A 13,872-nucleotide genomic window follows, 5' to 3' on the forward strand; every position below is an offset into this window, starting at 1 on the left:
GGTAAATATACAGTTAAATTCAGAATAATCTAATGTAATGGTGGTGTGTTAATCACTTATACATCTAGTATGAAGGCTAAAAGACAAAAGCAATAAAAATATAACCACAATAATTTTTAATGGATACACAAGATAAAAAGATGTAAATTATGACACTGAAAACACAAAATGTGGTGTTGGGAGAGTAAAAATGTAGAGCTTTAGAATGTGTTCAAACTAAAGTTGTTATCAACTTAAAGTAGATTATTACGTTTTATATAAGTTTTATCATAAACACAAAGCAAAGTCCTATATACACAAAAATGAAAAGAGTCTAAGTATGCCACTACAGAAAATTTTCAAATCACAAAGGGAGAGAGCAAGAGAAAAAGAAAGGAACAGAAGTACAAAACAGCCAGAAAACAATTAACTAATGGCAATAAGCCCATTCCTATAAATAATTAATTTAAATGTAAATGGACTAAGTTCTCCAATGAAAAGACAGAGAGTGGCTGAATGGATAAAAAACAAGACCTAACTATATGCTGCCTACAAGAGACTCACTTCAACTTTAAGGATACACAGACTGAAAGTGACAGGATTGAAAAAGATAATCCATGCACATGGAAACCAAAAGAAAGCTGAAAGAAAAAAATTCCATTATGTGTATATGTGTGTGTGCATGTATATGTGTGTATATATGTGTATGTATACACAGACACACACAGACAGACACACACACACACACACACACACACACACACACACACACACACACACACACACACACACACACATCTTGGGTATTGTCAACAGTGCTGCAATAAACATGGGAGTACAGATATCTTTTCATGGTACTGATTTCATTTCCTTTGGATGTATACCCAATAGTGGGATTGCTGGACCATATGGTAGTTCTATTTATTATTTTTCTAAGGCACCTCTCTACAGTTTTGCATAATGGCTGTAGCAATTTACATTCCCATCAACAGTGTACAAGAATTTGCTTTTCTTTCCATCCTAACATATGTTATCTTTTGTCTTTTTGATAATAGCCATTATAACAGGTGTGGGATGATTTCTCTTTGTGCTCTTGATTTGAATTTCCTTGATAATTAGTGATGTTTTCATGTATCTGTTGGCCATTCACATGTTTTTTTTTTTGGGGGAAATGTCTATTCAGATCCTGTTCCCACTTTTTACTCAGGTATGTATGTCTGTACATGTATATGTATGTATTTGCTGTTGAATTGTGGGAACTCCTTATATATTTTGGATATTAACCCTTTATTAGATATATGGTTGCAACTATTTTCTCCCATTCTGTAGGTTGCCCTTTCACTCTGTTGTTTCCTTTGCTGTGCAGAAGCTTTTTATTTTTACTTTTTTTTAAAAAAGCTTTATTTATGAGAAAGGTGGGGGGACAGAGGGAGAGGGGAGAGGAGAGAAAGAATTTCAAGCAGACTCCCCGCTGAGCATGGAGCTGGATGTGGGGCTCGATCCCATGACCCTGATATCATGACCTGAGCTGAAATCAAGAGTCAGATGCTTAACTGACTGAGTCACCCAGGCAACCCTTTGCAATTTTTTTAAAAGCACAAATAAGAATTTAAGATTGGTATTAAAGTTTTTGTTGGACTAATGTTGTCTAGCAAGCCTGGTGACAGTTCTTTCACTGTTACCTTGAAGATTTAAATGTTTGTATTTATAAATATTTATATTTAGTTTTTTATTATAGTTCTGTTTATCTTGATTCATCCACTAGATTGACTTTTATTTGAGGGAAGTGGAAAAATCCTAATCTTAGAGTCAGTCAAGAGGATAAAGCTCTAGAGCTTATGCCTGCTTTCATTAATAAAGTATTTAAAAATATTCCACTTTTATCTCACTGCATTGCTCCTTTCACTTGGTAGATCCCAGGCCTTCCTTCTTTGGAATCCTCCAGATAGATAGGTCTCCAGATACTTGCTGTGATATTTTGCTCAAGGTCTAGGGCCATTAGGTGGGCATGGGATTATGCCTATCATCCTGTTGGGGAATCAGCCATCACCAAGCTATTAGGAAGCATCTCACTGCATACTAGATCACAGAATATGCATGTAAGAGGATTTTTCCTCCAACTCATGCCCATGCCTATGCCACTTCTTATTCTCTGACTCAGGATGGCATCACTTTTGCATTCATCCCCTAGTCTCTGTCAGCCTGAGTGATCACAGAGGGGTCCAAATAATACATCATTTAACTTCTGGGTTCCCGAGAGGTTGCCTTTATTCCCATGCTGATGTGCACAAAGCCATTCCTTTAGCAGGGAGTACTGTGAAGGGTTAGGATGAGAAACCCTGTAACATCAGAGAACAACTAGCTCCAGCTCCCAAACCACAACAACTGCCTTGCCCATCCCCTTGAGACGCATTCTTTATGGAAAGTGCTAGATGAGAATGGTCCTCCTGAGAGCCTCAATGGCCCTCCTTTCTTGACAAGTCTCCACTATCACCACTCGTAGGCACGGAAATAAAAAGGAAGAGGAAGGCAAGATGTAGCTAATTCTTCTTTGAAAGCAGCTCAGAGGAGAACATACTGGTTGTGGCAGAAAACATGATAAGAGAGGACTCTTGGGAGGATTTACTGTTGGGGGTATTTTCAGATTCTGTTTCAGATTGAGAGATCTCTACGGAAGAAATTGTTGGTTTATTCATATTCAGGGAAGGCAATGCAGTTTGAAAGGTATCATTTCTGGCAGCATTCCACATGGGTTCAAATGACTTCTTGGTGGATGCCAGTTGTCTGACAGCATCCTCGTGAGGCATCAGTGGTTTGATGGTTCCCTTGACTTGCTCTGGTTCACTGGCTTTCTTGGGGACTACTAAAAGACGGCGAGAGCCTGGATGTTTCTTTGTGTTCTTGGTTAAAGCTGGGTAGAGGGCTGCTAGAGTCCAAGGACTTTCCATAACTCGGAAAGGAGGCTTTATGGATAAATTAGAAGATTCTTGACTCCCACGTTCTCTGTTTTGGAGGCTAATACTCTGAGAATCTGTGGGATAGAAACAACAAAAACAGATTCCTCAAATGTCACTTCTCCAATCTTTGCCGGTCATGTGGTGAAATTTTATCATATTTAAAATGTTAGTCCCTCACATACCATCTCAGGTTCTTTCCCCCCTTAGTTTTCCCTACCCCAAACTTTGTGCAGCTTTTATTATGGTCTTCCAATTCAGGATGGTGCTGGAGTTTAAGAGTCTATTATGTGTGATTTTAGGTCACTATAGAAGCCCTCAAGGCAGGAAGTGACATCTGCTTAAAGTTCATGCATTTCACAACCACTGTTTCCAAATCAATTTGAAGAAATGAATACATCCTCAATTAGAATGGGAGCTTTTTTAAGGGCAGAGACGTCTTGCTTGTCACTACATACACAGTGCTCAGTAATGTCTGTCACATTATAAGTGCTCAAAAAATAATTTTAATCTGATAGAAAAAATAAATGGAGACTACTTCTAGTAATGGAGTAATGAAGTTAGGAAACAGAATATTACCAAAGACAAATTAAAAACTGGATAACAATTAAAACTAAGAAGACATCTTAAAATTATCTAAGATTTTACAATATGGTGAGGAACTGTGTGGCCAAAATCTAGAAGATAGAATCCAAAGTAAGCCCAGAACTCAGTTGTTTTTGCCCTGAGTGTAATGTCAATCTTGAAGAAATGGCTGCTTACATGAACTACATTTCTGTCAGCTTCACAGGAAGAAGAGGATTTTAACTGCACTTTAATTGAATTTGTAGGTCAATTTCATGACAACTGATATATTAGGTTTTCTAATTCAGATTGGTCCACTTATTTTTGCCTTCTCTCAGTAAACTTTTGTAGCTTTCAGTGGTCAACCATAACTTCTTTGTGAAAGCTTGCAATATTTTCCTTAAATTTATTCCTATTTTGTTTTTATGGAGTTGTAAATGATGCTATTTAAAATTTTCTTTAGTTTCCAGTTATTCATTGCTAATATATAGATATAAATTTGATTTTTCTGTATACTGACCTTGTATCCTAAGACACTGTTTAACTCACTTACCAGTTCCAGTAGGTATGTTTGTTGAGTCCTTAGAATTTTTCTTTAATTTTAATTTCAGTGTAGTTAACCTACAGTGTTATATACATTTCAGGTATATAATATAGTGATTCAGTAATTCCATCTACTACTTGATGCTCATCAAGATAAATGTATTCTTAATCCCCTTCACCTATTTCACCCATTTTCTTACCCACCTCCCTTCTGGTAATCATCTGCTTTTTCTCTATAGTTAAGAGTCTGTTTTCTGGTTTGTCTATTTCTTTCCCCTTTGTTCACTTGTTTCTTAAATTCCATATATGAGTGAAATCATATGTTACTTGTCTTTGACTGACTTACTTCACTTAGCATTGTACTCTCTAGATCTATCCACATTGTTGCAAATGGCAAAACTTCATTTTTATGGCTTAATAATATTCTTGTGTGTGTGTGTGTGTGTGTGTGTGTGTGTGTGTGTGTGTATCTTTATCCATTCATCTACAGATGGACACCTGGGTTGCTTCCATAATTTGGCTATTGTAAATAATGCTGCAATAAACACAGGTGCAGGTATTCCTTAAGATGACTGGCTTTTTTTTTTTTTAATTCTTTGGGTGAATACCCAGTAGGTCAATTACTGGATCATAGGGTAGTTCTATTTTTACTTTTTTTGAGGAACCTCCACACTGTTCTCCACAGTGGCTGCACCAGTTTGCATTCCCACCAACAATGCTTGAGGGTTCTTCTTTCTCCACATCCTTGCCAACACTTGCTGTTTCTTGTGTTTTTTATTTTAGTCATTCTGACTGGTGTGAGGTGATATCTCGAGGTTTTTATTTGCATTTCCCTGATGATGAGTGATGTTGAACATCTTTTCATGTGTCTGTTGGCCATCTGTGTGTCTTTTTTGGATAAATGTTCATGCCTTCTTCCAATTTTTAAATTGGATTATTTTTGGGGTATTGAGTTGTATAAGTTCTTTATATATTTTGGATACTAACCCTGTATCAGTTATGTCATTTGCAAATATCTTCTTTCGTTCTGCCTGTTGCCATTTAGTTTTGCTTGTTGTTTCCTTTGCAGTGCAGAAACTTTTTATTTTTGCTTTTGTTTCCCTTGCCTCAGGAGACATATCTAGAAAGATGTTGCTACAACTGATGTCGAAGAAATGACTGCCTGTGCCCTCTTTTAGGATTTTTGTGGCTTCAGGTCTCACATTTAGGTCCTTAATCCATTTTGACTTCATTTTTGTATATTGTGTAAGAAAGTGGTCCAGTTTCATTCATTTGCATGTGACACTATTATTGAAGACACTATCTTTTTCTCATTGCATATTCTTTCTTCCTTTGTCAAAGATCAATTGACCATATAGTTGTGGGTATATTTCTGGGTTTTCTTTTCTGTTCTATTGATCTATGTGCCTATTTTTGTGCCAGTACCATACTGTCCTGATTATTACAGATTTGTAATATAACTTTAAGTACAGAATTGTGATGCCTCTAACTTTGCTGTTCAAGATTACTTTGGCTATTCAGAGTCTTTTGTGGTTCCATACAAATTCTAGAATTGTTTGTTAGATTACTTTTCTTTTTGCTCTCTACTGCTGTGGCTAGGACTTCCAATACTATGTTCAATAAAAGTGGTGAGAGTGGACATCCTTGTTTTGTTCCTGACCACACAGTTTCAACAAGGTGTGCCCATCATCCATGGGAGATGACCAACTGCCACTGGATGTGGACTCCACAAAGTGCACAGTTGGGAGATGCAGTGTTGGTGAGGTTTGTGCTGGTCTTCTGGGGGAGGGGGACCTGCAGCATCAGTACTGAGGCAAGCCTGGCTTGAGCGGGTGGGGTGTAGTAAAAGCAAGTTAGGTAGTGAATGCTGCTCCACACTGGTTCCTACAGGTGCCCATATGTTTATGCTGGGTGGGGAAGGGAGGTAAATGGTGCCTGCCAGCTCCTTTGTTCCTGAAAGTCCCTCAGTGAACTTTTGAGATTAGTAAATAACTCTCCCTCCTCTATGCCCCAGGAGTTTTTCAAACTGCTGCTTCTATGCTGTATCTCTGTGGGCTATTTTTTGTGCTGTTTCTTTAAGGGTGGGGACTCAGTTTCCTATTGCCCTCCTGGCTTTCCTAGAACCACGCCTGCTGATTTTTAAATTTCCAGGCTTTAAGTCCCAGGGGTGGTACGAACTCAGCAATTCAGCCCCTCTGGTTTTCAAAGCCAAATGTTATGGGGATTCATCTTCCCTGTCCAGGCTTCTAGATGTGACAGTATGTTTTTTCTCCCCTCTCTGCACCCACAGTTCCATCTTTCCAGTGGTTAAACCCATGGGCTTTAGCTCCCAACTGTGTACCTGCCCTTCCTACCCTCTTTGACGTGGTCTCTTCTCTACATTTAGTTATGGAGTTTGTTCTGCCAGTCTTTGGGATATTTTCTGGGTTATTTACACTGACATGAGTGTTAACTAGCTGTATCTATGGGATGAAGTGAGCTTAGAGTCCTCCTACTCTGCTGTCTGTCCCAGGAAGTCTAGATTTTTTTAATGTAATTAATCGTATCTGCAAATGAGGAAGGTTCTTCCCTCCCTTCCTTTATGCCTGTTATCTATCTTATTAAACTGGCTATATCTCCAGCACAATGCTGAATAGAAGTGGCAAGAGCAGATATCCTTGCCTTATTTCTGATGTTAGAGGGAAAACATTCATTGTTTCACCCTTAAAAATGATATTGGCTGTAGATTTTTTGTAAATACCTTTCATCAGATTGAGGAAGTTTCATTCTACTAGTTTTCCCAGAGCTTTGATCATAAATGGTGTTGACTTTTGTCAAATATATTTTCCTACTTTAATTCACTGAATTAATTTTCAAATAACATATCCATCTTGCACTACTGGGATAAACCCCACTTGCTCATGACATACTTTTTTATATACTGGTGGATTCAGTTTGCTAGTATTTGTCAAGGATTTTTAGGTCTAAGTTCATAATGACATTGATCTATAAATTTAGTTCTTGTAATATCTCTGTCAGGTTTTATATGAGGGTATTGCTAGCCTCAAAAAATCTGCTGGGAAGTGCTCCTTCCTCTTTTTCTGAGTTGGTATAAAATTAGCATTATTTCTTAAATATTTGATTAACTAGTGAAACTCTTTGGGCCTGGACTTTTCTTTTTGGTGAAGTTTTTGGGATATGCATTTGATTCTGATAGTGAGTTATTAAAAATTTCTATTTCTTCGCTCAGTTCTGGTAAGCTGCATATTTCAAGGAATTTGTCTATTTCACTTAAGTTGTAAATTTTAACAGCATTAACTCTTCCTAATTTTCCTTTTTATGTCTAGGATCTGGACAGGTAATCCGTTTTTCATTCATCATATGAGAAATCTCTCTCTCTTCCCCCTCCCTCCCTCTCATCTTGCTAAGAGTTTATCAATTTTATTAATCTTCTCAAAAAATCTTTTTTCATTTTCTCTATTTTTTAAAATTTAAGTTAAATTAGCCAACATATAGTACATCATTAGTCTCAGATGTAGTGTTCAATGATTTATCAGTTGCATATAACACCCAGTGCTCATCACATCACGTGCCCCCCTTAATGCCCACCCCTCAATTACCCCAATCCCCCACCCACCTCCCCTTCAGTAACCCTCAGTTTGTTTCCTATGATTTAGAGGAAATATGGTTTATATCTCATGGGTTTTTTTCCTCTCTGATGACTTACCATTCAGTTTTCCCTCCCTTCCGTTATGATCCTCTATGCTGTTTCCTATATTCCACATGTAAGTGAAACCATATGATAACTGTCTTTCTGTGATTGACTTATTTTATTCAGCATAATACCCTCCAGTACCATCCATGTCAATGTAAATGATAAGTATGATCCTTTCTGATGACTAATACTCCATTGTATATATAAATACCACATCTTTTTTATCCATTCATCCATCAATGGACATTTTGGCTCTTTCTAGTTTGGCTATTGTGGACATTGCTATGAATGCTGGGGTGCAGGTGCCCCTTTGGATCACTGCACGTATTACAAAGCTGTGACCATCAAGACAGTCTGGTACTGGCACAAAAACAGACACATAGATCAATGAAACAGAAGAGAGAACCCAAGGATAGACCCTCATTTTCTCTATTTTTTGAGTGTCTTCTATTTTGTCGATTCCTGCTATCTTTATTATTTCCTTCCCTTTACCTGGGGAAACATTTAGTCTTCTTTTTCTAGATTCTTGAGATAGAAACATCAATATTAAACGTTTCTTCCTTTTAAAATTTAAAGTTACAAATTTCCAAGTCCTGCTTTAGCTTCATCCCACAAATTTCATTTTATCCCACAATGAAATTTAGTTTAAAATATATTCTAATTTCTATTGTGATTTATCCCTTCATCAATGGGATGTTTAAAATTATATTAATTTCAGCATTTAGAGACTTATCTAGATATTTTATTAATGTTCATTTCTAATTTAATTTGAGACTTGTTTTTTTGCTTTGTCAGGTAGTCTATTTTGGCAAATATGCCACATACATTTGAAAATATTGTATATTCTGCAGTTGTATATAATGTTTTATGTCAAGTCAAGGTGGCTGCAGGTATTGTTCAGACTTCTATATCCTTTCTGATTTTATTTTTTGTGTGTTTTGTTGTTCTTGCGGGTACTGAGAGAGGAATCTTAACATGCCTAAGTATGACTTCTCTCAGTTTTCGTTTCATGTGTTAAGTTTCTAGAGTTTTAATTATAATGCCTTCTTGATATACTGACCTTTTCATTATTGTGAAATCTTTGTTTCCAGTAATGCTCCATGTTTGGAAGTCTATTTTTTTTCAGATATTATTTCTTATGCTTATTGTTTGCATGGCGTATCATTTTCCCATCGTTTCACTTTTAATCTTTCATCATCTTTAAGTATTTCCTTTGTAGACAAAGTATGGTTGGGTCCAGTTTTTTTCTACCCAGTCTGACAACCTCTACTTTTGAGTATTTGGTCCATTTATATTTGATGTAATTAATAAAATGGCTGGATTTATGACTATCATTCTTCAACTTGTTTTCTGTTTGTTTTGTCTGTTATATTGCTTCCTTTGGTCTCTTCTTCCTGAATCTATCTGCTGTAAGATATTCTCCTGCTGGTTTTGAAGAAGTAAACTGCCTGTTGTAAGAGGGCCATATGGCTAGGACCTGAAGGTAGACTCTAGGAGCTCAGAGAAAACCCCACCAACAGTGATCAAGAAAACAGAAAAAAAAGTTCAGTCCTACAATTATAAGGAACTAAATTCTTCTAACAACTAGTGATCTTGGAGGAAGACTAAAAATCTCAGATGAGATTGGTGAGACTTTTTTAAAAAAGATTTTATTTATTTATTTGAAAGCACGTCGAGAGAGAGAGCAGGTCGGGGGGGGGGAAGGGCAAGGGAGAAAATTCCAAGCAGACTCCACACTGAATGTGGAGCCCAACATGGAGTTTGATCCCACAACCCTGAGATCACAACCCAAGCTGAAACCAAGAGCCTGACGCTCAACAGACAGCTATTCAGGCACCCCAGCCTGGTGAGACTCTTAAGTAGAGGACCTGACTAATCCATGCCTGAACCCATGGTCCACAGAAACTGTGAGATAATAAATCTGTATTATTTTAAGCTGCTAGGTTTACAACAATTTGTTACACAGCAGTAAGAAACTAATACATACAGAAATAGAATCTACTCAAGATGAAGCACAGAAATAAAACAGGCTAAAAATAACAATGAACAGAGTCTCAGCAACCTATGGAATAGTATCAAACTTTCTAGTAGAATCTATGTAATTGGAATCCCAGAAGAGGATAGGAGCATGAAAAAAATTGAAAAAAAAAAAGACTGAAAATTTATCCAATTTGATGAAAATTATACTAAGAGTTCAGCAAACCCCAAGCAGGATAGATACATACACACACACACACACACACACACACACACACACACACACACGGTAAACAATAATCAAATTATTGAAAACTAGTAATAAAAGGAACAATCTTAAAAAGCAGCTACAGAAAAATGACATATTATAAGTAGAAGAGCAAAGATAAAATGGGATACTTTCTTTTGTGCAAGACTTTTCAAGAGAAACTATACAAGGCAGAAGACAAAGGACTGACTTCTTTACAGTGCTGAGAAATACATCCTAAAGCTAGAAAGCTGATACATGCCTTATGGTGGCAGGAGCAGCTGCAGCAGTACATGCCCATCCTGAAGGTTGTTGTGGTGCAAGATGTGACACTGTGCTTGCTTAGTGTCTAAGGCTCTATTCTTTTCAGCCTCAGTGACTGTGCTTCAGTCTTCCTTCTTCCTTCAAAACTTTCTCTACCACCTATATTTCCATCACCATTTCCATGTTTTTTGTTTTTTGTTTTTTTTTTTCCCTCTCCATTTCTTGGCTCTATTTCTGTTATGGGCTGAATTTTGGGCCACACAATTTCACATGCTGAAGCCTCAACCCCCAATATTTCAAAATCTGACTATGGTTGCAAAGAGGGCCTTTAAAGAAGTGCTTAAAATGAGGCATAATACAATCTGATTGGAGAAAAGAAAATCTGAACACACTGAGAGGCACTGGGTGTGTGTGTGCAGGGAGGAAAGGCTGTATGAGGAAACAACAAGAAGATGGCCGTGTGCAAGCCAAGAGAGGCCTGAGAAGAAAGCAAACCTGCTGACACACTGATCTTGGACTTCTAGCATATAGAACTGAGAATATAAATTTCTGTTGTTTAAGCCATCCAAATTCTCGTATTGTTATAGCAGCCATAGTTTACTAATACAACTACTGAAAATCACAAGGTAGCTAGGCTAAAGCCTTCAGACTTCTTAACAGCCAGTAAAGTGATATTAAAAATCCATATAACTCAGTTACTTGAGATCTTTCTACTCCTTAAGAGATTTGGGTGAGCTTAGTCTGAACTTCCAGTTTCACAGTATGCAAATGGAGATACTATTGCTCTCCATTTAATTTATTCACATTTCTGAACTTATTTTTTCATGGTCCCTATGGATCCATTCCTGCAGCTCTATCTTTTCAGTTCAACCCTCTGCCAGCTGGTGCATGGCATTTCTGGATCTTTACCACTCTCCACAAGAAATTAAATTAATTCATGATTCTGTGACTGTACCAACTTTACCTAAGGCTCCAGGAGCTATGGAAGAAATCTATCATGTATAGCCCAGTCCTTTGCCTCCTAATTGGTTTTCCTTTGACCTGCACTGGCTTCCTAACAACTCACTAACTGTGTGATTATCCCCATAGCCTCCTGAAAAATAAAATCTAGCTTCCCTTCCCCTTACTGGGCCTATCTCACTTCCTCAGCCCCTGAGTTATTCTGCAAAATAATAGTTATTCTGTTATTCTTCTCATTTGAAGCTCATTTGCCATCTCTTGATTGCTTATGTGCAGAGCCTAGACTCTAGTCCAGCATTTCAGGATCCCTGCAGTTTTCTCCCTCCACCCTCCAACATACATCACCCATAAGTGAAGCCCTATAAAAGCTCTAATGGCCATGACATCTACTTTGATAGCTGGACCTTGGTGCCTAGCCCAGTGCTGTCAACTGTCTACTTTTGCCTGTTCCTCAATGCTCTTTGGGGGCCAGCCCTCTTCTCTTTGGGCCACCCTCCATGACAGCTTTCAAGTTGTCTTCAGCCCTTCTTAGAGTGCCTGGCACAAAGGGGGTACTCAATAACTAACTGTGTGAATAATTAAGATATGAACAAGTGAACAAATAAACACCCAAGCTCAAAATCTTCCAAGAGGTCTCACTGCCAAAGGATAAAGTCCAAAATGAAGCCTGACGTCAAGGGTCCTCCAACCTACAATTACCAGCTTCTCCCTGGTCCCCACCTCCCACTTTCCCCAGACTCCCCCAGCTCTTGTCAGAGAACTGAAAAGCAGGCTCCATATCCTGGAAGCAGTGGGTAAGGGTGAAGAAATACGAGCAGGGCAGACCTCTGACTTTACCTGGGTGAATGCTGGCATTATCGAACACTTCTTTTTTGCGCTCTCTCCACCTGGAAGGGAAGAGACTATTCATGAGCTTCAAAGACCTCTTCCAAAAAAGACAATAATCCAAGGCAGTGGTCAGAAAAGAAACATCATACAGTCAAATTCTCATTTAAGTACAAGGTTTATACTTTCCTCTTTAACGTATAACTCAGGAATGATGAAATGATGGGTGTGATGAGGTCTGAAAAACTATGGTCTCCTCTAGCTAAAATTCTTCTACCTGGATGTTTCCTTTCCCACTGTGAATCTTGCAATCCTGCAACATTTGCCTTGCAGGATTCTCAACTGTCATATTCTTGGACAGATAATAAGACTATAGCCTAGAAAGAGGCAGTGATTTTTCAGGGCCACCCAGAAACTAAGGGACAAAGCCAGGACTAAACCCCAGGCTCCCCAGTTTGTGAACTTGCTTCGTTTCACGGAAGGTGGGAAGATAAGGTGCTTGCTCTGCACAACCTCCAACCTTTGTCCTTTTCCAAATGGTCTACAATGAATCTGTAGTAACAGAATTTGACGAGGCCTGAGAGTCCTTATCCTTAGAATATTGTCCTGTGTTGAAGCAGAAAGAATGTGAGGAGGTACAGGCAGCATGAGAAGTAATGAGAGATTCAGATTATAAACCCTGTCTTCCTGAGAGCTTGCCCTGTGGGATTACAGGAAGAATCTAAGTGTTTTTACTGAACTTTCCATAAGAACCACGTACACTTTTATCTTGGGAAAAATCCATTTAAAATTGCAAACATAGGCTTACCAATGAAAATAAAATATGGTAACAATGAGAACTGCAGAAACACTATCCATGAGAAGCCACATGAACATATAGTAACCTGGTGTCTGCAAAATAGAAAACAAAATAGTTTTAAAAAACTACAGTTGGAAGGGATTTTAGACAAAGGGTCAAGTCCCTTGCTCTGCTGCCAGAACTGGGGGAAGAGCAGGGAGGGCAGAGCAGGAGGAAGAACTCTGATATGGAGTCTCAAGCGCAGAGAGTACCTGCTCATAGCCTAACAATCACCCCTTACATGTGCAGGGAACTCTACAAGGGACAAACACTTCATACCCTTCACCTCCTTTAACCCTCAAAGACAGAGGAGTCCCAGAGAAGTCACCTAGCAAGTCTATTCTGGACCCAGGACTACAGCCAAAGTTTCTTGAGTTCCACTGCTCTGTGTTTTCATTGTATGGCTTCCCAAACCTGTCTGCACATCGAAATCTACGTGGCCAGCTTTTAGTAGTACAGGGTCATAGGTCTCACTACATACTCAGGAATTAGAATTTCTGCATTTTGAACAAGCTTCCCAGGTGATGTTGAAGCAACTAGTCTGTGAGCCAGCATCTAGGAATTTTTGTTCTAAATCATCATACTTCAAATAAGTATGTTGAAATTGTAACTCCCCCTTAGCGAACATGCGCCCTTCTCCATGCTCCTTTGCCTGAATCACCCAGAGCTTCATCTCCTGGGTCCTCTTGTGTGAGTTTTATAATTACCTGATTTGATTCTCCCTTTCCACCCCCATTGTTACTTGATGCCTGGGGCTGGCACTTTTTACTTTTTCTTGAGCTTCTCCTCACCCTATCCCAAGGTCTTTCCATGAGCTGAATTATAACATTAATTATAATAAGACTAATGGTCATGATGACAACTAACAATTAACAACAACTAATAATTAATGAGCATCCATAAAAGCTAAGGAAGCATTCTAAGCACTTTAAGGGTGTTTTCACATCCCATCTTCACAACAGCCCACTAAGCAGGTACAGTAGAAGCCCTCAGCCAACTTCCACTAAACCCAGGCTCTTTTTTTTTT

General features: G+C 38.4%; 1 protein-coding gene across 1 annotated transcript in view; it reads right to left on the minus strand.

The window, feature by feature from the left end:
• Positions 1-2,519: 2,519 nt before the first annotated feature.
• GDPD4 (glycerophosphodiester phosphodiesterase domain containing 4) overlaps positions 2,520-13,872 on the minus strand; it is a 101,773-nt gene continuing 90,420 nt past the window's right edge. The window contains exons 13-15 of the mRNA XM_040631321.1: positions 12,816-12,898; positions 11,882-12,069; positions 2,520-3,040 (exon numbers count right to left, since the gene is read on the minus strand). Of these exons, the coding sequence (XP_040487255.1) occupies positions 2,520-3,040; positions 11,882-12,069; positions 12,816-12,898 (792 nt within the window). The remainder of the gene's footprint in view (positions 3,041-11,881; positions 12,070-12,815; positions 12,899-13,872) is intronic.

This window comes from Ursus maritimus, unplaced genomic scaffold (genome assembly GCF_017311325.1).
Source record: "Ursus maritimus isolate PB19 unplaced genomic scaffold, ASM1731132v1 scaffold_16, whole genome shotgun sequence".
Classification (NCBI taxonomy): domain Eukaryota; kingdom Metazoa; phylum Chordata; class Mammalia; order Carnivora; family Ursidae; genus Ursus; species Ursus maritimus.